At 34.7% G+C, this 23,340-nt stretch overlaps 5 protein-coding genes across 8 annotated transcripts in view; 3 read left to right on the top strand and 2 right to left on the bottom strand.

Annotated features, from left to right (window-relative positions):
* The first annotated feature begins 854 nt into the window (after positions 1-854).
* TTLL15 (tubulin tyrosine ligase-like 15) lies at positions 855-3,060 on the top strand. Its single transcript, XM_018447697.1, has 4 exons — positions 855-1,012; positions 1,270-2,453; positions 2,602-2,809; positions 2,871-3,060. Exons 1-4 carry the CDS (start codon positions 971-973, stop codon positions 2,967-2,969), a joined length of 1,533 nt encoding a protein of 510 aa, XP_018303199.1. The 5' UTR covers positions 855-970; the 3' UTR covers positions 2,970-3,060.
* On the bottom strand, positions 3,060-3,964 carry LOC108722532 (tRNA-specific adenosine deaminase 2). Its single transcript, XM_018447698.1, has one exon. The coding sequence runs from the start codon at positions 3,909-3,911 to the stop codon at positions 3,366-3,368; it is 546 nt and encodes a 181-aa protein (XP_018303200.1). The 5' UTR covers positions 3,912-3,964; the 3' UTR covers positions 3,060-3,365.
* Positions 3,965-4,094: 130 nt separating this feature from the next.
* Smug (Single-strand-selective monofunctional uracil-DNA glycosylase) lies at positions 4,095-6,214 on the bottom strand. 2 transcript variants are annotated; one of them, XM_018447705.1, is made up of 4 exons: positions 5,783-6,214; positions 4,508-5,260; positions 4,299-4,448; positions 4,095-4,220 (listed from the first exon to the last, which is right to left on the bottom strand). In XM_018447705.1, exons 2-4 carry the CDS (start codon positions 5,252-5,254, stop codon positions 4,095-4,097), a joined length of 1,023 nt encoding a protein of 340 aa, XP_018303207.1. In that variant the 5' UTR covers positions 5,255-5,260; positions 5,783-6,214. The 2 variants fall into 2 exon arrangements, with proteins under 2 accessions (XP_018303207.1, XP_018303206.1); XM_018447704.1 differs by lacking the exon at positions 5,783-6,214 and having other exon boundaries at positions 4,508-5,741.
* A 33-nt stretch (positions 6,215-6,247) lies between these two features.
* Positions 6,248-9,673, top strand: Usp39 (ubiquitin specific protease 39). The gene is made up of 9 exons (XM_018447703.1): positions 6,248-6,904; positions 7,229-7,507; positions 7,568-7,743; positions 7,827-8,052; positions 8,121-8,407; positions 8,495-8,623; positions 9,140-9,201; positions 9,295-9,517; positions 9,592-9,673. Exons 1-9 carry the CDS (start codon positions 6,802-6,804, stop codon positions 9,655-9,657), a joined length of 1,551 nt encoding a protein of 516 aa, XP_018303205.1. The 5' UTR covers positions 6,248-6,801; the 3' UTR covers positions 9,658-9,673.
* A 747-nt stretch (positions 9,674-10,420) lies between these two features.
* Positions 10,421-23,340, top strand: part of LOC108722523 (rap guanine nucleotide exchange factor 2) — a 116,112-nt gene continuing 103,192 nt past the window's right edge. For 2 of the 3 annotated variants that reach the window (XM_018447677.1, XM_018447673.1), the window contains exon 1: positions 10,421-10,688. The gene's annotated coding sequence lies outside the window, so the exon portion shown is untranslated. The remainder of the gene's footprint in view (positions 10,689-23,340) is intronic. The other variant, XM_018447674.1, reaches the window with a different exon arrangement.

Below are 23,340 nucleotides of genomic sequence, written 5' to 3'. Positions count from 1 at the left end.
AAATTTTAGATTCAAAAGGAACTAGTATTTATTGCAATTTCTCATAAGAAAAATAAAATTTTTTATTATTATTAAACAAAAATCTTATTATACAGTTATTAGAGAGAAATTCTGTCATCAGAAAACTTCATCAATGAAAGTAATCATTAAATACTGTAAAAAATAATCATTAAATTTTTTATCATTTTTTTAGATTTGAATCGTTTGTAAGTCTTATGTAAAAAATTGCGTATTTATATATTTTATTGGATAACATATATTTTTTTTAAATCATCTCCGCCAAAATATTCATTGACTTTATAAACATTTTATATATAAGATTGATGACTATTTTATACAACTTATCAAAATCTTAGATAAAATAATTAAAAGATTACAAAAAATATGAATTGATGTTCACATAACAGTTTTCCGAGGGACGTACTGGCGACGTTCTTAGGATGTAGATTATCCTCTAGACGTCCTTGGAACTTCCCTCAGAGAATTGTGTTGTGTAGATAAATATAAAAAAAATATAAGTAAGATGCAACTATGATTTTAAGCGGTTTATTGCGTTTTAATAAGATATAAAAATTTATAGATATTAGGAATTACTAATTATATCTATAAATTAGTAATAAATCAAAATTTATGTTTATAAAATCAATATGTTAAAATCAATTATACTAACATCATTAATTTGAAAATGTTTATTCCTAAAATAAAAAAATTATTTATAAAAATAATTTTTTGAATTTGAAAGTGTTTATTTCTAATAATTTTTACGATGAACGTCGTGTCACAGATTGTAGTTACGTAAAGAGAAACCGGTTTTTCATGGTTCTCCCATGTGGAAGGCGGTTTGCGAAGCGGGGATGAGTTGCAACGGTACATACTTTCACATGTGAATGATGTGCATTTCATTGTTCAAAAGTAAATTTCTTGCGGACAGATGAATTAATTTTAGTCTCACTTAAATCAAAATAATATTATGTCAGATGAAAAGAAACTTGGAAAAGAGCAAGATAAAAAGGTACGAAATGCAAAAACTATTTAGATTTATTTTTATTAGTGACGAATTGATATATAAGTCAGTGTTGTAGACAGAAGAGAGAACAGTAACTAAAGGTATATATATAAATCAATTTCTTTTTATTTAAAGATATTTACTAAAATTTTACTCAAATCATTTTAGTAGAATGAAGTACTAAAACTTTCATTTTTCTCACACTTTATCTTTAATTAGATTTAAAAAAGTTCTAACCGGATCGAAACAATATTGTATTACAGAAAGCATCATGTTTAATGAAGAAACAAATTATGAATTTGAAGACGAAGACAGTGCTGAAGATTATTTTATCTTCTGTAGTGGGTCCTCTGATTCTGTATGGCATATTTTTCATATATCTACGTTATCAAACGCATTTGAGACATCTGTTCGAGAGACCGATGATAATAAATGAAGTTAGGCCAAAGTTTTGGATCTACGCCAAGAGCAATGACACCAGTTACCTGAAGCATGTGTATTCAGTACTCCAACGACTCGGCTTCCAGGAAGGCAATAATAAATCTGATTGGGATCTGTTGTGGGCTCACGATTATCCTTTTCGTGTGTTGTCCGCGAGCTTAAATAAATTGCAACAACATCAGCGAGTCAATCACTTCCCCGGTTGCGGTTACATCACGAATAAAGTAGACTTGTCGACGTCGCACAGCGGTCGGTATATCCCAGCAGCATTCAAGATGCCTGAAGACCAGCAAGCTTTCATCGATTATGCCAAATTGAATCCCGCAAAGCTGTTTGTACAGAAGTCGAACGATCATCGCGGCATCCGCATTCGCGACAGTAGCGATACAAATTTTACTGCCGGCACATTCGTCCAAGAGTTTATCGAGCGACCGTTCCTTGTGGATGGCTACAAGTTCGATATTGGCGTGTACACCGTCATCACCTCTGTGGATCCGCTGCGGGTGTACGTTTACAAGGGCGATGTGCTGTTCCGCTTCTGTCCAATCGAGTACTATCCGTTTGATCCGGAGATTCTGGATAAATATGTGGTTGGCGATGATTATCTGCCGATTTGGAACGTGCCATCCTTGAAGAGATACTATGTCGAACTCGGATACTCGATGAAGGACTCATTTGATGCATACGTCAGGGAGCAAGGAAAAAATCCGACAGAAATGTGGAACCGAGCGTATGACGCTATTCGGGAGGTCGCTCTGATGAAGGAGGCGCAAATCAGAGAAGTCTCCAAGCGCTTCGGCAATGGCAGAAATTTCTTTGAGCTTGTAAGATTCGACTTGGCCCTTGATGAGGACTTGAATGTCTACATGATGGAAGCAAACATGTCACCGAACCTGTCTTCCGCGCATTATCCTCCGAATCAGTTATTATATGAGCAAGTCATATTCAATACATTTGCGTTGGTTGGTATCGCCAAGAGAATCAGAAAAGAATCCTTGAGAATAAGGTAAATATATCAAAAGACATCAAGATTCTTATAAGTATATAGCTATTTCTAGAAATGTACTTCTATCCATCTAAAAAAATATACAAATAGAATTATTTACATAAAAAAAGATATTTTATTTATTGGTATATTAATATTATTATTATAGAAATAAAAAGGAGGAAGAGATGGAAATAGCAAATAAAAATATCGTAGTGCTACCGGAACTCTGTAAAAAATGTGATAATGACTGCTTTCGCATAGAGTGTCAATTGTGCCGACCGTGTTTCACATCAGAAATAAAACTCATTTTATCACAGAGTTATCTCGAGCATCAAAATCGAATGGATTTTCAAAGAATTTTCCCACCATCTATAGTAAGTCGTACTTTTTCGTTTAACTAATCGGCTGGATTGTAATTGAATAAATTTTTTACAGACAAGGGATATGATGCTAAATAACTACACACTAAGAAATCAATTACTTATTAGATGGTACCAAGGAAAATGTGAATTAGACAAGACATGGTGCAGTTGATCATATGATCAAATCAAAAGTATGTCACGTAAGTCCTATGTAATATTTATTTCAAATATATGAAACTGTATATATAATGTATAAATGAATAAGATATCACTATGATATGAAAATTGTTTAACACGTACATGTAAGGGTGCGTCCAGACTGAATACACCCTAAAGTGAAAACGCGCGAATGTTAAATTTAATAATATTAGTATTATTCTATTTGTACATTGTACATTTAGAATGTAAAAAAATCAAACTTATTGTTAGTGCAATAAAATTATGTGTTGGAGCAGCGTATTATATGCTCAATTATAGAAAACATACTTTATATTCGTGTATAATATACCAAATGAATATATATAAAAAGTTTCACATGTTAATGTAGAATTAAAAAAAAATTGTAAAATTATTTGTTCTCTGTGTGTGTTGACGAAGTTCCTTTAGTATTACGACCTTTTTTGACTTTTGATTCAGGCGCATTTGGATTGACACCTTTATAAAAATCTTGGAGCAACCTCATGGCTTTCTCTCCTTTTATATTTCCTTGTATCATTATTTTTGAATCGTAAAACTTCGGTACTTCGAGAACACTGATACAACCACCAAATCGATCGTTCGCACAGCCATATACAATACTGCGTATTTGTAGTTGAAGCAATGCCGACATACACATTATGCATGGCTCTACCGTGACAATTACATCTAGATTACGAAACACCGTTTCATAGTCCACGCATTTCTCCTTACAGAACTTTAAGACTTGGTCGATGCAATTTATCTCAGCATGACGAGTTGCATTACAAGTTTCATTTACTGTATTATTGCCCGTTGCAATTACTTGATTGTTATATATAAATAAACAACCAACCGGGACTTCACCGGCTTTTAAAGATTCCTCAGCTTTTTGTAATGCAACATCCATCCATGCCGAAGTATCCATAATAAATACCATCAATTATTATATTATATGCTGGCGAGATATTTTTAAAATCAATATTAAAGACAGTTTTCTATAAAATTATTAACTCTTTCATGACTTAATCTTCATAAAAAAAATGTTATCTTAAAATAAAAAAAAGAATGCTATCTGATGTTTATATCTTTAAAAATAATAGTATCTTATGCAAAAGAAAAATTAAACAGCAGTACTTGCTTTCTCAAAATATTTAAGTAATTCCAATTCATTTAGTCGCTGCTTAGCCGTTTCATTCCAATTTTGATTACCTACAACTCTTGGACTGGGATGTCGCAGAACCATCACCTGAAAAAGCCGTTGTACAAGTTAATATAAATCTTGTATTATATATGTTATTACTATTAAAATACTGCGGTATGTTACCTGTACTGGAAGACCTCCTGTTTGGACTGCAATCTGTGCTCTTTTTTCGGCGTAGTTGCCAATGCCAACAACGATCTCTACTTTTAGGAGTTGTATTATATCCAGCAGGGATTTGTCACAAGCCTCATGTAAAATCCTTTGTCCTTCACCCTGAAAAGTACAGAATAATTCAGCATAAGAAGAAAGGAATATAACAGGATAAATATTGCCTTTATTTCTTTATCTGCCGGTGTGATGTTTCGAGCTCTGCCATCCATGAATGCCAATGGGCAATAATTGTGTATGTATGCATATCGGAAAAAGTTCTCGGGATTTCCACACAGATCTCGAAAGAGGCCCCACAATCTTTGTCCGCTAATCTCACTGCGTGTACATTGGAATCCTATCACCTTTCGTTCGGGATGTTCTTTTGAGGGTTTGCCAACAGGACCAGAGATTTTGAGCCAATCGCGCACCATATTTATTTCTCCAAATGGCACACCGGTTTGCGACATGCCCCATGGTCCAGGATTCATACCAATGAACAAGATCTTTTTTATGCCAGTACAATACTTGTGTACATACATGGCATGTGTTTCAAACGCATATTCGAGTGGATTGTAAATATATTGTATGGATGGTGGAAAAGTAATATCTTGCAATTTGGTACAAAGCTCTTGTTCAATCGATAACAATCTATCAGAAATAAATGCAGATATTGTAGACGTGTGTCCAACCGCAGTTCCATTTTCTTCTGTACTAGAATCAGGCTTAGAGGTATGCTTAATTGTATCTTCTTTTGCTTTCATGTCAGAAACAGGTTCAGATATGGCAGATGTATGTTCCTTTATATCCTTTTTAATTCCTAAAGTCGTTTGTATTTGTGTCATATAATTTACATTTGAATTAGATCGTTTAAGTTTTTTTTCGCTCGACAAATCGTCACTTTTTGCTCTAGTTCTCTTTGTACGAGGCATAATTACTTTGGTAATTATGGAGGAGACGGTCGACCTCACCGATTTTAATGAAATTAGGCTCATTCGACTATTTTTTGTGTGAAATGAAGGAATCTGGCATAAAAAAGTGTCGCTCTGTCCCGCGAACCGAGATATTTAGCTTTAAAGTTGCCGACTATGTAGAGGTTAGGAAATCTATCATGCCGCTACATGTAGTGCACGAGATGCCCCCCCCCTTTTTTTTTTATGCTTTCTGACCTCATGCGCATGCGCGGTTACGTTTCGGTCCGACAGAGTACACGAAATTTAAAATCAAATTAAAGAATGAATTAGTTACTCGTGCACAATGTTTCTATCATACATAGTTGTATTCCAAATAAATCATAACCCATGTGGACAGTGGAGTGTGTAGATAGTAATGCTTGGGTTCGGGGCGGCTACGCGGACTCTGTCTAGGCTGTAACTTCTACACGGTTAGGCCCCAGCGGGTAGGATGTTATTTTTTTTTGTTCGGGGCGGCGTAGCCATCTCCTCCATAATTACCATTACTTTTCGAGAGTCTGATATATGTAAAAATTCAAGAAAGAATTACTTAAATATTATTTTGAAATAAAATATTCAAGTTACATGTACAATTAGTAAACGGCCGTATTAATTAATGTATTAGTAATTTAAAAATATATAAAACACAACTCCAATGTTTTTTCAAGGTGTGGAATTATCAATAAAAAAAACTGTGTTCAACCCCTTCGAGATAACAGTAACTGCACAATATTTTTTGTAATTCCTCTTATCGAATGAACTGATAAACATCATCAACTACTGCAAGTACAGAGCCAGCAAAAACCAGGAAAACCATATTTGAGTATAACAATGCAGTTCTAATAAATCTATCTCTTTCTCTTTCGTTGTTTCATTCAAAATCTACGAAACGCATCCAAATGTTCCCGAGAATATTCCGTTATGCACAGGTATAGAAAGGAATCCTCTACTTCTACTCACCCCCGTTATCCCGCCAGGTGGTACGCACAGGTGGAATAAACACGCTGCAGTTGCACTTTTTAGATCTCGTTTCTTCCCACTTCTTTACAGAATTACATACATTCGTCCATTCGTCTCAGTTGAGTGTAGAAAGTGTATAAAGATACAACTAAAAAGTGAAATGGCACAAACCACTTGCGTCTAGTGCTGACATAACCTAACTTAACCTACACCCACAATACGCTGATGATCATTGATCGGAGCGATTCGAGCAATTGGAGTTCGGAAATTTGTGGAATTCAATCCCACGCATCGGATGCACTACATGCTCGATCATTACGTTATATGATTATATGATTACACCATTACGTTTTATGGTTATTTTATTGGCCGATCTGAAAAATAAAATCGATATCTGATGAGAGATCCTTATATCGTAAAGATTTTTAAACTCTAAAATGCTGAATTGATCTACTTTTTGTGAATAAAAGATGCCATTAATACGTGATCGTGCGAATTTATTTGAGTAGGTTTAAAGATTACATTCACATACACGTGAATTTTTACGTGCCGTATATCATGCATACATGTATATATGCCAGAAATTGTCGGAAATGGCGTCCGATAGACGAAGTACTCTGAAACGAAAATTAGTTGATACTGGAAGCGACTCGGACAATGAAACAGAAAGTGAGTATGTGTGCAATTTTGTACGATGTAGTACATTGTTGATTTAAATCAATACGTTCTAGATACATAACGATTTTAATGAAATGCAAAAAATTGCATACAGTTTGAGGTTAAATGGTGCTTGCCACGATTTTTCCTTGCCCTTACATGAATTTTTACAATAATACATTTACGGACGTTGATATATAATTGAAAAAGTAAAACGAGAAAGTAAAATAATCGATAGAGAAAGTAAAATAATCTCATATTCACTCTTTTTATTTATCACTTAAAGCATAACCTATAATATTGTTATCTCATAGGCGTATTTTTTTCTTATTGCAGAGACTGCAAAGCATATAAAAACAAAATCAGAGGCACCGCGATTGTGTCCATACTTGGACACGATTAATCGACAATTTCTTGATTTTGATTTTGAAAAATTGTGTTCTGTATCACTATCTAGGATCAATGTGTATGCTTGTCTGGTTTGCGGTAAATATTTCCAAGGCAGAGGCACTAATACTCATGCTTACACACATAGCGTGGCAGAGAGTCATCATGTTTTTCTTAATTTGCACACGCTCAAATTTTATTGTTTACCAGATAATTACGAGATAGTAGGTAGGTAAACTCATTTTTTGTCTTTGTTCTTCAGCAAGTAACATTTTACATGTTTATTAGATTCGTCTCTGGATGATATTAAGTATGTGTTAAATCCAACTTTTGATAAAATGCAAATAGCTCAACTAGACAAGAGCGATAAACAGTCTAGAGCAATCGATGGCTCTATGTATTCACCAGGAATAGTAGGAATGAATAACATAAAAGCAAATGATTACTGCAATGTCATTTTACAAGTAATGTAATTTATAATTTTAAATAAATTATATATATATATATTGATATTCTATGCATTTTGTCATCTTAATATTTTTTATAGGCGCTTTCACATGTTACACCTTTGAGAGATTTCTTTTTAAGAGAATCTAACTATGCTCATGTAAGAAGACCACCCGGTGATTCATCGTATCTCTTGGTACAAAGGTTTGGAGAACTTATGCGCAAATTATGGAACCCACGTAATTTTAAAGCGCACGTAAGCCCACACGAAATGCTGCAAGCGGTAGTCTTGTGGAGCAAGAAAAGGTTTCAGTTCACAGAGCAAGGTATGTAACAGATTTCCTCAACGTGTATGTTTTTTATGTGTTTTACCACAATATGTGATTGCGTTTAGGTGATCCTGTGGATTTTTTATCATGGTTCTTAAATGCTCTCCATCTGGCATTAAATGGTACAAAAAAGCGTGATTCTAGCATCATTTATAAAACATTTTTGGGTCATATGCGAATATATACACGAAAAATACCACCATTGGAATTAGAGGAGAGCCAAAGAAGCGAATTGTTACACACTGTGGAGTATGGTGAAACTGTGACGGAAAGTCCATTTTTATATCTCACTTGCGATCTTCCGCCACCTCCACTATTTAAAGATCAATTCACAGAGAATATTATTCCACAGGTCGGTATTTTGTTACACGCTTATAATATTGATCACATAAATGGAATGTAGCAAAGAAATAAAAAATCGCTTCTTTTATTCATCTAGGTAAATCTGTACACGCTCCTGAACAAATTTAACGCCGTTACTGAGAAAGAATATAAAACTTACAAGGAAAATTTCATGAAAAGATTTGAGATTACCGAACTGCCACCGTATCTTATACTTTACATAAAAGTAAGTCTTGTATTTACTATTCATTCGATGGCGTAACATCCTAAGACGGGACAAGGCCTCTCGTGAGGTTTTCGTAACAGTGGATTATTTTCCGTAATTAAGTTGTTAGCCTAAGGCTGGCCTCCCATGGAGCGGAAATTTACAGCGGAACGAAACAGCGTGACCAATCACAACTCTGCAGTCATTGTTCTGCTTTTTTTACTGCGATTGTGATTGGTCGTGCTGTTCCGTTCTGCTGTAAATTTCTGCTCATGGAACGCCAGCCTAATATCCAATTTCCAGTTTAATGCCGGATCTGAACGGCGCTGATGATCAAAGATCTCTTAATCATCAGATGGAGTCATTTTCGGCTTCTTAAACGCGAAAAATCGTGTATGTGAGCGCAGGTGGGATTGAACCCGGATCTACAGATCGCGAGTTAATCGCACCGAGCGGCAAACCACTCGACGCCTCTGTATTTACTATTAGTGTCTGTATTATATTTTGTATTATTTGATAATTTTTTATTGGTTTCAGAGATTCACAAAAAATACATTCTTTGTTGAAAAAAATCCAACAATTGTGAATTTTCCTGTTAAGTCAGTATATAATATTCTCTCGTTTTATATAGTACCGTATATTAAAAAATTTATTAACAATATTTAATTATAAAATCTTGATTATGTTTATAGAAATGTTGATTTTGGAGATATTTTAACACCGGAAGTAAAAGCCAAGCATCCATATACAACGTATGACTTAGTAGCCAATATAGTACACGATGGCGAACCTGGACAAGGAACATATAGAGTTCATATTTTGCATAAAGCCACAGGCCAATGGTACGAATTGCAAGATTTGCACGTCACACAAATTTTACCCCAAATGATTACCCTTACCGAAGCATATGTACAGGTGAGTAAAAAGAAACGGTACTTGTTTCTTTGCAGTTTGCGACATTTAGATAATCATTATGTTTTTTTTTACAGATTTATGAATTAAGGAAAGACACGCACATGGAAAATGGAGACAGTAAAAATAAAAATGCTATGTGATACGCTTGAACAAAAGCTCGGAAATGTGAAAATAAAAAAGTTTACATTTTATCTATATAGACTTTGTCTTTTTCTAATATTTCCATAATAAGCTTATGATATTTTTCATTCTATTTAGTTTTATTTTTCTTCTCTGTCTCCATTAGTGATAGAAATTATTTTTGACGAGTTTCTTTACTTATTTATATGAATTATTATATTAATAGATTTTTTAAAAATTAGATTACTACAATATGCTTAGTTTTTTGATATTAAAAATTTGTTATCAATTTTATTATATAACGAAGAATGAGTGTTTTTTTTATATAATACATATATTGTAAATTATCTCTCTTTTTCTCTTGGAATTAAATACAATACAAGAAAGATTTCATTCTTCATGTGTAAAATTCAAACAGAACACGTGTATTCGTTTGGTTTGTGTTTCGAATTTGGGAGCGAGCGGCGCCGAGTGCTACCGAATAATACCGAACGGAATAAACAGCGGTATAAGCGGAATAAGAGAGAGACAGAGAAAGGCGAAGCTGCACGGAGATGCACGAGGCACGAGTCGGAGCAAGTCGGAGGTTTCGGAGTGGAGCTCGGGTTCGGGTTCGGCTTCGGATGTTCGGACTTTCGGAGTTGGTGTTGGGTTGGTGACGGAGCGGAGTTGGTCCGGAGTCGCGAGCGGGCACGCGCGACTGCAAGACATTGCGAGACGAGGCGAGAGACTGCGAGGCGAGGCGAAGCAATCGCGAGTGAACGTGTGTCGCGCGCGTCGCGTTCCCCGCGCTTTTCGTCCATGCGTCAGGACGTGCCTCTCTTCTCTTTTCTTGTTCCTTCGCTTGTTGCATCGCGTAGAATCGCGGTTCGCGTGCGCCATCACGAGCCTATGTATCATGCGTGTACTGCATCGCGCGTTGTTGTATTGAGAGTGAGTGTTCTGCGAGTATGATCGCGTTGTACGCATCTTTGTTGCATCCGTCACGTGGATTATCGCCGGCCCAACGAAACGGACGTCGCGTCGGGGGATTTTTGTTCGACTGTAAGTGGTGAGTGTACATTCTATTCTTGCGACAAAAAGCGACGAGAAGCGACGACATTTCGAATGCGGCCGCCTTCCACTATCCGTCTTTCGCGATGGCGCCGTCGCGCTTGCTCCGCAAAAGCGAGCGACGTTTCAAAACTCGCTGCCTGCGGCAACGGCAACGGTCGCGTCCTTCGCGCTCGACCTTCCCTTGCTTGCATTCGGTAGCGTCCAAATTCTCTCTCTCTCTCTCTCTCTCTCTCTCTCTCTCTCTCTTTCTTTCTCTCCCTTTTTGTTTCCTTCGGAGACTATATTTTCATATTTTATTCGCGCGCGGCGTCGTCGCAATTTCACGATGACGATATTCGTGAGCGAGGGTACTTTTACCTAACCTATCTACCCGTCTACCTCTCTCCTCGCGTCTTCGTCGTCTCGAGCGACGTCGAATACCTGTTTCGCGTGATGCTCGAAAAAACTGTTCGATCGCGTGGCTGCCGTCGCGCGGAGAACAGCGGAGAAGCAAGACGGTACGCGCGCTTGATTGCGGGAGACTAAACGGGACGAGGAGGACGACGGGCGGGAAGAGAGACGGGACGGTCCGTTGACTCTCTCGCGGAAGGATTCCGCGAGTTTCGGATTCCTAGCGTCCCGTGACCGCCGTGCTCGCTGTGCCCGCCGTGTGTCGCCGATGTAAACTCGTTTCTGCGCACGGCTGACGAACAAATAATCCGCGTCTGTATACATTTCCTGCTTATCTAAGATTTCAAAGTCGCAACATGCAGCTCTGATTCTTGCACGTGCATCTCGACACCCAGTGCATTAAAGGCGTGACTCGCCTATTTGAATATGATGACCGTTGCTCCTTGTTGCTCGATGTTGCTTTGTTAGATACTGGAATTTGTAACGCTTGAGCTACAAGATAAAATTCTACGTGAGAAATATAATTGCTAGTTGTGCAGTGTATGACAGTCTTCACCTTCGTTGTACGTTGCTTGACGCGAAATTAGTATTTACGAGATGTACTGTTACGAAAAAAAATCTGCAAAAAGCACTATATTTTGCATAGATATTGCTTGTACTCACGACACGTGATTCGAATACTGGTTAATGCAATTTAACGCACTGTTACAATCTAGATTTACATTATAGTGCTTACCAAAAATTGAACGATGTTAGAGATCAATGCTAAACAGAAATTGAATAACAAGTAGCGGCAGGGACAAAAATACAATACAATTAGGCAAAATTAGAAGTTGCGTTAAGAATAACGTATAAGTTGGCCTTGTATGATATCTCGGAAAGATGGTTTCGTAAAGATTTTCAGTATTAGATTTTTCTGACTTGATATATAAATTTATTTTCATATGTTTTTGATTATTTCACTATATAATAAAAATACTATTGCTTTTAATTATATACAGGGTGTCCCATAACTCACCTGACAACGCTCGTGGGCAAGTAGAGTGGACTAAACTGAGTCGAAAAGTCCTTTATTATTTTGTAATTTTCGCAATAGTTAACAAGATATTAATTACTAAAAATCGCTGAATATTGGTTTTCAATAATTTTTAATTCAAATACTATCAACTTTACAGAAAAACTGCAACAGACAAAAATCATTTATTTTCTTCTCATAAAGCTCTAAGAATTTTTTCAGAATTTTTTTAGAATTTTTTAATACCAGATTTTCATGAGATAGTAAAAATAAGAAAATGCAGTACTAAAAAGTTGATAAAAAATTCTGAAAAAATTCTTAGAGTTCTATGAGAAGAAAATAAACAATTTTTGTCTCTTGCAGTTTTTTTGTAAAATTGATAGTATTTGAGAAAAAAATTATTGAGATCCAATATTCGGCAATTTTTAGTAATTAATATCTTGTTAACTATTGCGAAAATTACAAAACAGTAGAGGACTTTTCGACTCAGTTTAGTCCGCTCTACCTGCCCACGAGCGTTGTCAGGTGAGTTATGGGACACCCTGTATATTATTCAATAACAAATGAGAGAGTATACAAACTTAATAGTATAACTAATATTATTAAGAATATGTACATAATATAATTCTACGTATGGCAGATTAGACAGATATTAAAAGAATTAATTTTATCTATTGCGCGGAGTTTACTTATTAATAGATAATTAATAGATAATTATAATTGGTCGAAAGTTATGTAGATAGATCTTGAATTAATTGTAAAATTTGTAAAAAGAAAACTGCTCGAGCGCTTCGATGAGTATAGATTTGTCCGAATAATCTTGGCACGTTTCTGAAGGTCAATTTTTACGTGGGTGTACGGCAATATTGTCTAATCACGTAACGTACGACATGAAGATTCGTCATCAAGTAGCATTCGCGGAAAGACAGACTCTTGACGATGATAACATTAATCACTCTGACATCTCAAGAGGAATTCTAATAAATGGAACAATATATGTACTGTTTAACTGTATTAAACAATTTTTGCTTATTTGTTTTATTTGCGAAAGAAATTCTCGGAATAACTCGCGAACACGCTTGTCTGAAATTATTAATTAATTACAAAGACATTGCGACATAATTTTTATTTAATTGCAATTTAATCTCTTAAAATTTTACTTAATAAACTTTGCTTAAAATATTTACTGGAATTTAAACAAGTTTAAGTTTTTGCCAAATTTTTTCCAGGTGTAAAAGGGAGAAAACGTTTTTAGTAACATATAGCAAGTCTCTTAGAAGCCGAATTGGTCATTTTTATTTATTTACTCCATTTCTTAAGTAAATTTCTTATTTTTAGTCCCTGAAAAGTACACGAATAGTTTATAACTTAATTTCTAGTTCATACTTGATAACTAAATTTCAATAAAATTTGTAATATTAATTTTTTTCTACTTTTTATTTGATAGAGTTGCTCAAGTTGATTTCTGAGAGACCCGTATGATTGTCTAATTGTCTTACTTATTGCTCAATTCGCAAGTTTGCAAGAGAATCAAATTAAGAAGTGTCGGATGTAACGTAACGTAATGTGAATCTAAATAGGATAAAGAAGGAAAATAAGGAAGCGTGAGACTTGCTTGAGTAAATCGCTGCAACAGCAGATGGGCCGACTATGCAACATATATGCGCGACTACGCGCACATGCGATTACCTGTAATTGAAACTGATGATATCTCGCGAAGCCGCGAATATATCGACGAATTGGGTTATACGAATCACGATTCCGTAGAAATCTCACATTGCGCGCATGCAGATGCGTCTTGAGTGTGACGATTAACGTTAACTCTAAGGCCATTTGATACATGCTTGAAAGTCGCTTACTTTTCGAGAGCAACTTTCGAACGACAGATTCGTGATAGACACGATATTGACAGCGATACTCGATTATCATATTCTCAAGAGGTTACCAAGAATAAAATTCTCAAGAGAGTATCCGTCTTAAGTGCAGCGGACTATATAGAGTTGAAATGTATAAAATGTTATGATGAAAGAGATGAGAGAAAATTTTTCAAACGTCGTTCGTGCACATTAATTTGATACTTTTTACGATACTTTGTATAATAATATTTATTAATATTTTTAATCGGATCTTTACTATTTATATAGTAGCAAAGTAAAGAGAGTATGATAGAAAGAAATTTTTATGTAAATTTTTCGTCTAATGCGTTTCGAACTTTTCGACGTGACCTAAAACTGTCAATGGAGCGGAACAAACAAGCGTAAATAATTGTCTTCCCCAAATTTTGGAATCTAGAGCGATCGTTTATGAAACTGATAATACTTTTCACAATTGGAGTCCAATGGATTTAACGTTCATTATTTTTTGTTTCGCAAAGAATGCAATCCTTTCTTTTTTGCGAAAATACTGCGAAATGAATAAACGATTATCGAACAGAAAGGACGTATCTCAATAATTTTTATGCCTCGTTATTTCTCGACGCATTGACTGAATTTCACATCAGACTTTTACTATAAATATAAAATCAGTTATCTATGATATACACATATATTTAAAAGACTTTTGTGGCATTCGAGACAAGTTCACGAGTGTCGATAATTTATTTTTTCTCGAGTGCTTTCTCCGTATGAAGAAAGAGCACTTTACGCGGTGATTAGGAGTTGAAGGGATGTCACGCATCCCGTAACTCATCGTGAATCGGATACAATGCATGGCATGAGGTACTATTCTCATTTACCGTAATGCACGACTACGGGATGAAAACAATGCGGCGCGCTGCCGTGCCTCGTCGGCTCGCAGACGTCGAAAAGAAAAAAAAAAGGGAATCTCGAGGCTGCCATCGCCGAGTTTGTATATTTGTTGTTTCGAGTTTCGACGAGACGTTAAATTTGTAACGCTTAGATGCAACTAACAATAAGACACGCCGATTGCAACGATGTGCAAAGACTGCGCAAAGCTATCCACGAGGACCTATTCGCACTCTTGTGGTGCTCGATAAATATTGAAATGCTCTTGCTGAGAAAGATTTCGCGTGATTTCAAGAAACAGGTAATTCTACTGCTGAGATTCTACAGCACATATCGTGATGTGCTCGATATCCGTGCACGGTGCATCGCATTTCGGTATTCGTTAGATTTCTCGCGTGAGTCACATCAGAGAGATAAAATGCATTTTATTGATATTCTTGTTCTTATTCTCTTTTTACGAACATTCGGGAAATCGGTCCGTTCCTGCTTCAGAAAATCCCGAGGTTACCGCTTCACTTGGCCGAGACACAAGTTAGATTTTACGTAACTTTAGAACACACAGGCGGTACACGATAGTTTAATATTTTTAGTTTTTATCTAAAAATGTTTAATTTTTAAGTTGAAATTGTCGAATATCTCTTTCTTTTGCGTCTCCTCTGGATAATATTACACATTTAATGTGGTCATATCGGTTCTTGTTCGCCAGGAAAAGTTTACCGTATATTTTTGTCGAGTTAAATTTATAAGAATGACTATAGTATTTCGTTGCAACTTTTAGTTTTATGATAGTTTAGAGTCAACGCAAGCGCATGAATTACATTAGAATGCACCTGCAAGCACGTACATTTTTCTGGACGTCGAGTTCACGACCGATCGATAATTCGCACAACGTATAAGTGTACGTAAAAAATATACGAAGTAACGAAGGAAGATTTCTTTTACGAACAAAAGGAAGGGGATTACGTTGCTCTTTCGTCGCGGAAGACGTCGAGAGATTAAGTACGAAAGCCTGCATAGCGGTAATGGAAAATCAGAGAGAAATGCGTGCATCGCGCGTTTAAGCGGAGCAGATCGAATAACGAGGTCGGAACGATTGAGGTCCATGGAGTCCCGTTTTCATATTTTAGTATAAAAATTGTATATACGTATATATTATGAAATTTACGAACAATATTGTAAAATATTGTTCGTGCAGCTGTCTAATAAATTATTGACGTTTAATATTTTCGATGAAAAATTTTTAAAGAAGCTTTGTAAAATTTCAATAAATTTTTTTGCCAAATTCTTATGAAAAAAATAAAAGCGTTTCAAAGTACAATGACACTTGGGAATATAATTTTTGAAAAATTAGATTGTTAAAATTATCTGAGGATTTTTATTGTCTAACGTTTCCCATGTCATTATTAAATAGTGAACGCGCATCGTATCGAGTAAAAAAATGGAGCCGATCAATTTTTGTGTTTCGTAATGTTTACGTTTTTAAGTGTATATTAAATTTTATCGTAGTTCGTTGCACTTATGAATGAAGGTAGTCGTCACGTCGTCGCGTGGGGAAGAGATGATTGCACCAGATCGATTAACCTTTTATGGCATGAAGCTCTTTTTTTGTTACGATATCCATTGGAGTAAACATCCCGAAGTACGGAGTAAATTTCAGAGCTAGACACGTGCGTCGTATTTATGAATGGCTGGGGAATAGACTGGATGACTTTTGGGTAAATGCCATCAGTCACGTCACATAGTTACTGTTGTTTTGATACTCGTAATATTTCACCAGAAGTATAAATTTAATTTATTAGCGTATTGGGATATACGTGCGGATGATAAATGCGAAACAACAATATATACGGAAAACATAATTCGCTCATCCATTATCGAGATACCTACTTACTTTTTTTTCGTGAAAATCTTTTTTAATGTAAATTTTCTGAAATTCTAACAAATTACTTTGACGATTCTTCGAATAAGAAAGTGATTAAACATTTACCTATACTTAATAATTTTAAACGAATATTCTCGCCGATATTAAAGACGTTGAATTTTGTCTTACATTTTTTACAAAACTAAACATTCGAGAATCACATGATTTTTGATCTGCAAAAGAAGGGTGTGTGATAAGCCGTGGCTCGATTAAGAACTGACAGTCGAGCGAGAAAACAATAGCATCTTTTCTTCACTCACTAGTGGCTAGTACCACGCTGCACGTGGCATTTTGCGATAAAATTCCGCTTTATATAAAATACACGAGGTGAAATGGTCGCTCATCAAGTTTGTGACCGCGTAACTCTCCAAGTAGGCTAACTCGGCCAAGTGCGCGGCGACCGAATGGTTGCTGCTATTATGACCCACAGTCTGCTCTGCACTTTCCGTTAGATGTTATTATCCGCACCACCTGTCTTAACGTGCGCTTCCCCTTCTTCTGTTATCTCTCTTCTCATATCTATATGTCCTTCCTTCTTCCGTCTTCTTCTTTCCTTTCGCCTCTACTGTTACACCTGCGGCTTTAGATGGCTTGCGATGGTTATGTTGAACAGCCCCGCGAGACACACCTCTGGCGTGTCAATTATTAAATCGGTGATCTTTCATTCATGTCGGCATGCTCTTTTATTTTCTTCCGCAATGGTATCTTGAAGCATCAATAGGTACTTTACTTTTTGCAAGAAGACTAACGCCACGTTGTGTTTCATTAAAAATTCATATAGCAAATGTTAAATGGGTAATTTAAAAATAGGTAAACAGGTAATTTGATGCGTTTTAAAATTCGTTAAAATTTTTCGGTCAAAATATTAGATGTCAATAATTTATTAGACATCACGAAGGATGTTTTATCGAATTTTATCGCGTCAGTTTCTTCTGTAAGTGACAAAGTATTTTAATCTGGACTTTCTTCCTGTAGACTTTTTGAAAGTCTCACGGCTATACATCAGCGGGTACATCTCAAAATTCCGACCTTCGAGTTCTTTTACACGCTGCTGAACGTAGTTGCGTAAAAGGAACGATCCCACGCGTGGCACGTGTTCAACCTCGTTCGCGCCTACGACGCAAACATTGCATATATTTGCAAACAGTTATACGACGTGTATTTGCAAATTACACTCGACGAAAATGGGGTCTGGAAAGTCGCAGCCTTACATCGTAGCGCGGTAATGCGTAACATCTCTCGCGAGCGTTGTTAAAAACCTCCGCAAGTCCGTATATCTTTCGATGAGACTTTTCCGTACTGCAATTTGAATGAATTTACGTTAATTAGCGGCATTGATTTATATAGATGTTTAATATACAGTGGCTGCGACACTGTCTTCTTTAATTGAATATTGATGAGAGTGTTCATTAGTATTAATAGTTTACATTAAACGGGCCTGTAGGTGTAACAATTAGTCTGTAGGTGAACAATTAGTCATGAAGATAGAGAAGACATAAATTTTTATAATTTAATACCTTCAATGTCTTTTTTTAATTTACAATTATTATTTACTATTCTGTCGAGTTATTTTACATTTTCAAGGTAGTTTTTTTATGTATAGATATATTTGTCGCAAATTATCAATTGTCTTTGATATTTCGAGTCTTCATACAGGACGTAATTTGAATTAATTGGGAATAATCATTATACGCAATCACGCGAGCATTGTTCGAAATAAGGGATTTGCATGCGCCGCTTCACATTGATTAATGATTTCATGTTAATATTTTCGCAATAAAAGGTTTAATGCGCTGCTTTATTCTGCTACTGTTCAAACGTTTTATAAAACAGTCAATGCTCCTAATTTTGTTCCATTATTATTAAATCTTTCTTTTTCTCCTCTATTGAAAGGATTTCCATAAAATGAATGTGACATATGTTTAACATGTTGCACAACAAGCGTAATAATTTTATTTGTTGATATATATGACTTGCATATAACTTTTAGTTACACTTATTTTAATTAGAATATTGTGTCTGACGTCAATATACGACAAGTAAATAATGAAATAAAATATTGGAGAAATCACAAATATATACAAAAAAATCATTTTAAAGTTCTATACTAATCACTTATTATTATGTCATTATATTATCTATATATATATTATAAATGAATGTTACTATTATTAAATTTTTTTTATTAATAATTTGATGGTTGGCACAAATTGTTAAGTATCACGTCTCGGATGTCCAAGAAGAGAATAAAAGGTGTTTTAGTAATCGGTGAGAAATACGATCTTTTAGCCTTTGCGCATGAGACAAAGTCGAAAGTGTAGTACGTCTTCCAGAAAGCAGCAGAGCATGCACAAAAGACAATAGTCGGAGTTGCACAATTCCGTGCTGCTACTGTCGTTGGGCACTCTCTGGAACCGAGAGTTGGAACCGAGCCGTTTTGGAGGCAGTTAGTAGTATAGCGGCAAAACGAGGTCCGGGATAAAATTCGCGAAAGATCTGGTCGCGCGTCACGAGATTGCGATTCATTCTCGATCTTATCGAGGCGTAAAAGAAAAAAGGAAAAAAAAGAAGAAATACCAACCGCATCATCTTCGAAGGGTCCTCGCTTCCGGCCAATTGTATCTTGGATTTCTTCCGGTCTCACGCTTCGCATAACTTCTCGTCGGTCGGATCATTCTCGTCCGTCCTTCTCTTTCTTTAGTCTTCCTTTTCGTTCTCCTCAATCTTTCGTTCTCTACACTCAATTTAATTATGCTAGTTTTAATAATTGCAATTGCATGCCTTATCTTTCATTCATGTTCATCTTGAATCATGTTTATTACATTCTTCTATTATTCTTTAAGACTTCTATTCACTCACCACTATTATCTTAAATTGTGACGTCAGAAGCAAGAAAACACACAAAATTTTTACAAATTATATTTGAATAGAAATATTTTTCAATAAAATAACATTTGCAATTGATAGAATTAATAGATTTATAAAATATGTATATGTGTTGAAAACTTTCTTGTTTTGGAGAAAAATTAAATCATTTATTTCTATATATGTATTCTTAATTTGACAGTTTGTAATAGCTGTAAACATAGCTTATTTCATTTTTAGTATGCAATGTTCTATCGATTATAAGTGTCGCTCTACTGAAATATATTAAAATATTTTGCAAGGAATTTTGTATATTTTATCTCGCTTTGGACGTCACAATTTGAGACAGTAGTGATGAGTAAATAGAAGCTTTAAACAATTAAAATTAATATTCTGCTCGTTATTATAATATAATAAAATAATAAAATAGACCATAAAGACGAGCGAATGTTAGATGTTAATATAATCTATATCTTTAATTTAAATATCAACTTGCATTAAAGTGAAACTTGTTTCGATTTACTTTCTCAATCACAATAATAAAATTGCATACATATAATCAAATTTAAATTACTAATAAATTCCATTAAACATGCTATAAATCAATCTCAAATAAATATAATTACGAAGTCAATGCTAGATAAATTTTCTAATAGTTTAAGTAAAAAGAATTCCGCATGGATTAAGACATATATCTTTTACATAAACTGCGATTATACTACACATATTGAAAAAAATGAGCAGTAATAAGTATTTTTATGAATTATATATTTGCGCACCTTGATATTATTTTGTCAATATTTTAACTACGTCAATCTGAGAGATTATTCTTCTTATAAAGGTATATTTTTTTACTAATATTATATGTATTGTTAACATAGTTTTAATTCTGTGATATGATAACTTTTGTCTTTTTTATCTCATTTAAACTATTACTTTTTCTCATTTGCATTGTTGTCGTCATGTAAATATTCAGAAATTGCTTGGAATTTCATACTTTTGCGCCAAAGACCTCGCCGAGAAATGCGTTAGGAATTTAGAGTCCGGAGAGGAAAAAGCTCGAGAATATTTAAATTCATAACCCCCTCTAAATGTATTAAGGAAAAATATTTGCGATGATGTAAATTATTTGCACTTGCAAGGGAATTTATTCATAGAATAAAAGATTGTTATATTATGATTAAAATTCCGATAACTCACTTTAACATAAATTTTAACGGAATTTTATTATAAATAAGGTTCTATATTCATTGAAATAACAAGGTGATGTTTTATCATTTATCGTTGATAAATTTGCTTGACTTAACATACATATTATTTTCGCCGAATTTTTCAAATAAAAACGAAAATTGATATTTATACTTGACTTTTTCATTGAATATTTTATTTGAAGATTAAATTTACGTATTTTACTGATTTTCGTGTGCATTCATGAAGGAAAAACAGGATGCAGGGGTTGGTATGATTGATGTCGAAACGCGGAAAACGAGAAGTCAGGCATGAGTTATCTCAAATTTATATTAAAAGCTTTCCCGATGTGAGAAGCCGCGGAAAATGCGTTTATGCGTGGAGGGTGTGACGTGTCAATTTTCGGGCAATTTCGCGGCAATTTCCTGATCCCTCCGTAGATTCTGCAAGGAAAAGGGGAGAAAGACTGAGTTGCGCGAGGGAAGAAAACGCATCTAAGAATCAGACATTTCGTTCCAATATACATACATATATATACCGGAGAATTGTCTCGAGAATAAAATTAAAAAAATATACCGATATTGATTACAGAATAACTTTTTATATTAATCTTTTTTTAAAATAAAAATTATTTATCAATCTAATTTTACCTTACAATTAGCCATAAGCTGATCTTTATTTCCTGGAATATATTACAGCTATAGTGTGAGATTATATACATATAGTTGTTGTTTTTATAATGTATGAATGTAAAAATCGTTACAATTAAAAATTTCCATTCTGTTGACATAAGAAAATTATTCATTTTTTATTCGCGATAACGAAAATGCGAGTGTTTGTATAAACTGCATTTTTTGCGTATGTGCAGTTTTGAAAATGAAACTCGCTAATTCCGATTTTAATCTCGGGTAATAACGCGTTTGTCTTTGCCGTTTTATCACGGTAAGAGCGATAAGTTTTACGTGGAGCGAAGCGGAGCCTTAATCGCAACTCTCATCCGATCCTTGCACGCAATAACGACTCTCATTAATCCGCATGCCACGTAGCGTGTTTTTTGAAACATGTCCTGGCTGCGGCACGAGGAACCGGAAGTGGTCGTCTGGACACGCACGGCTACGTATCGGGAAAGGACGGTTCATTGTCGCCTGTGCAACGACCGTTGAAAACTTGTGTGCGCGCGGTATCCGATACATATATTAGCTTCATAAAACACCACGGATACAAATTTACTCCTACATTCCCAGATCGACCGCAACACGCGTTTTCCTTTTTCAAAATAATTATCGCCTGTGAAACAGCTTTTATCTCGCACGATTGCGTATCTTTCGAGCGTGAGCTCAAATGCAATCGTATCGTGATTGCATTCGAGTTCAAAACGAAAATGTCATCAAGAATGAATTCTAACGGGCGAACTTACGTGGTTATAGAAACGGCAAAGCATTTGTTGCGACCGATCGGGTTCTGATAACATTACATTGCAGGTGCAACGACGAGCTATAGGTAGAGGTTGCTCCCTACGAGGGAGCTGGTAATTTAAAGGTAGAATCGATCGTCAGCTTTCTACAAGTCGTGCTCGCCATTTCTTTGCCTTTAGCAACTTAGTCGTTGATAGAATGTCGTCTCGAACATAATTGAATCTCAGTTATTACTAAATGCTATTAATTAAATATTTCAATTAAATTTTTTTGTTTGCTCGCGTAGCTGAAACTCTCGTGTAATCGATAATCGGTACCAAGCCCATATTATTAATTTTTAATTATTAATTTTTCGCAATAAGCAAAAAATGATTTCTATTCTCCAATATATATAAGATAAAAATTACATTATTTGTCCCTCTGAGATACAGTTTATATCAATAACAAATACCATTATATTCGAATTAAAATATATATTTTTATACATATATTTAAATCATATACTATCATGTACCATAAACAATAATATGATATACATATAATATACATATAAACAATGTGATAATAACAATGATGAGCGACTGTAGATAAATATATGATAGATGTGTATATATATATATATATCTACAGTGTGTATCTAAAATAACGTACACTAATCATACAATAAAAAACTGAATCGAAAAGTCCTTTACCATTTTGCAATTTTCGCAATAGTTGACAAGATATTAATTATAAAAAATCGCTGAATATGGGTTTTCAATAATTTTTTACTCAAATACTATCAACTTCACAGAAAAACTGCTAGAGATAAAAATTGTTTATTTTCTTCTCATAAAATTATGAGAATTTTTTCAGAATTTTTTAATACCGTATTTTCTCATGTTGGTAAAAATAAGAAAATGCAATACTAAAAAGTCGATAAAAAATTCTGAAAAAATTCTTAGAGTTTTATGAGAAGAAAATTAATGATTTTTGTCTGTTGCAGTTTTTCTGTAAAGTTGATTAAATTTACTCATTTGAGTAAAAATTATTGAAAACCGATATTCAGCGATTTTTAGTAATTAATATCTTGTCAACTATTGCGAAAATTGTAAAATGGTAAAGGACTT

The sequence above is a fragment of the Mycetomoellerius zeteki genome, unplaced genomic scaffold (genome assembly GCF_001594055.1).
Source record: "Mycetomoellerius zeteki isolate Tzet28-1 unplaced genomic scaffold, Tzet1.0 scaffold206, whole genome shotgun sequence".
Classification (NCBI taxonomy): domain Eukaryota; kingdom Metazoa; phylum Arthropoda; class Insecta; order Hymenoptera; family Formicidae; genus Mycetomoellerius; species Mycetomoellerius zeteki.
Note: the sequence above shows the minus strand (reverse complement) of the source record. Positions and strands in the feature narration are given on the sequence as shown.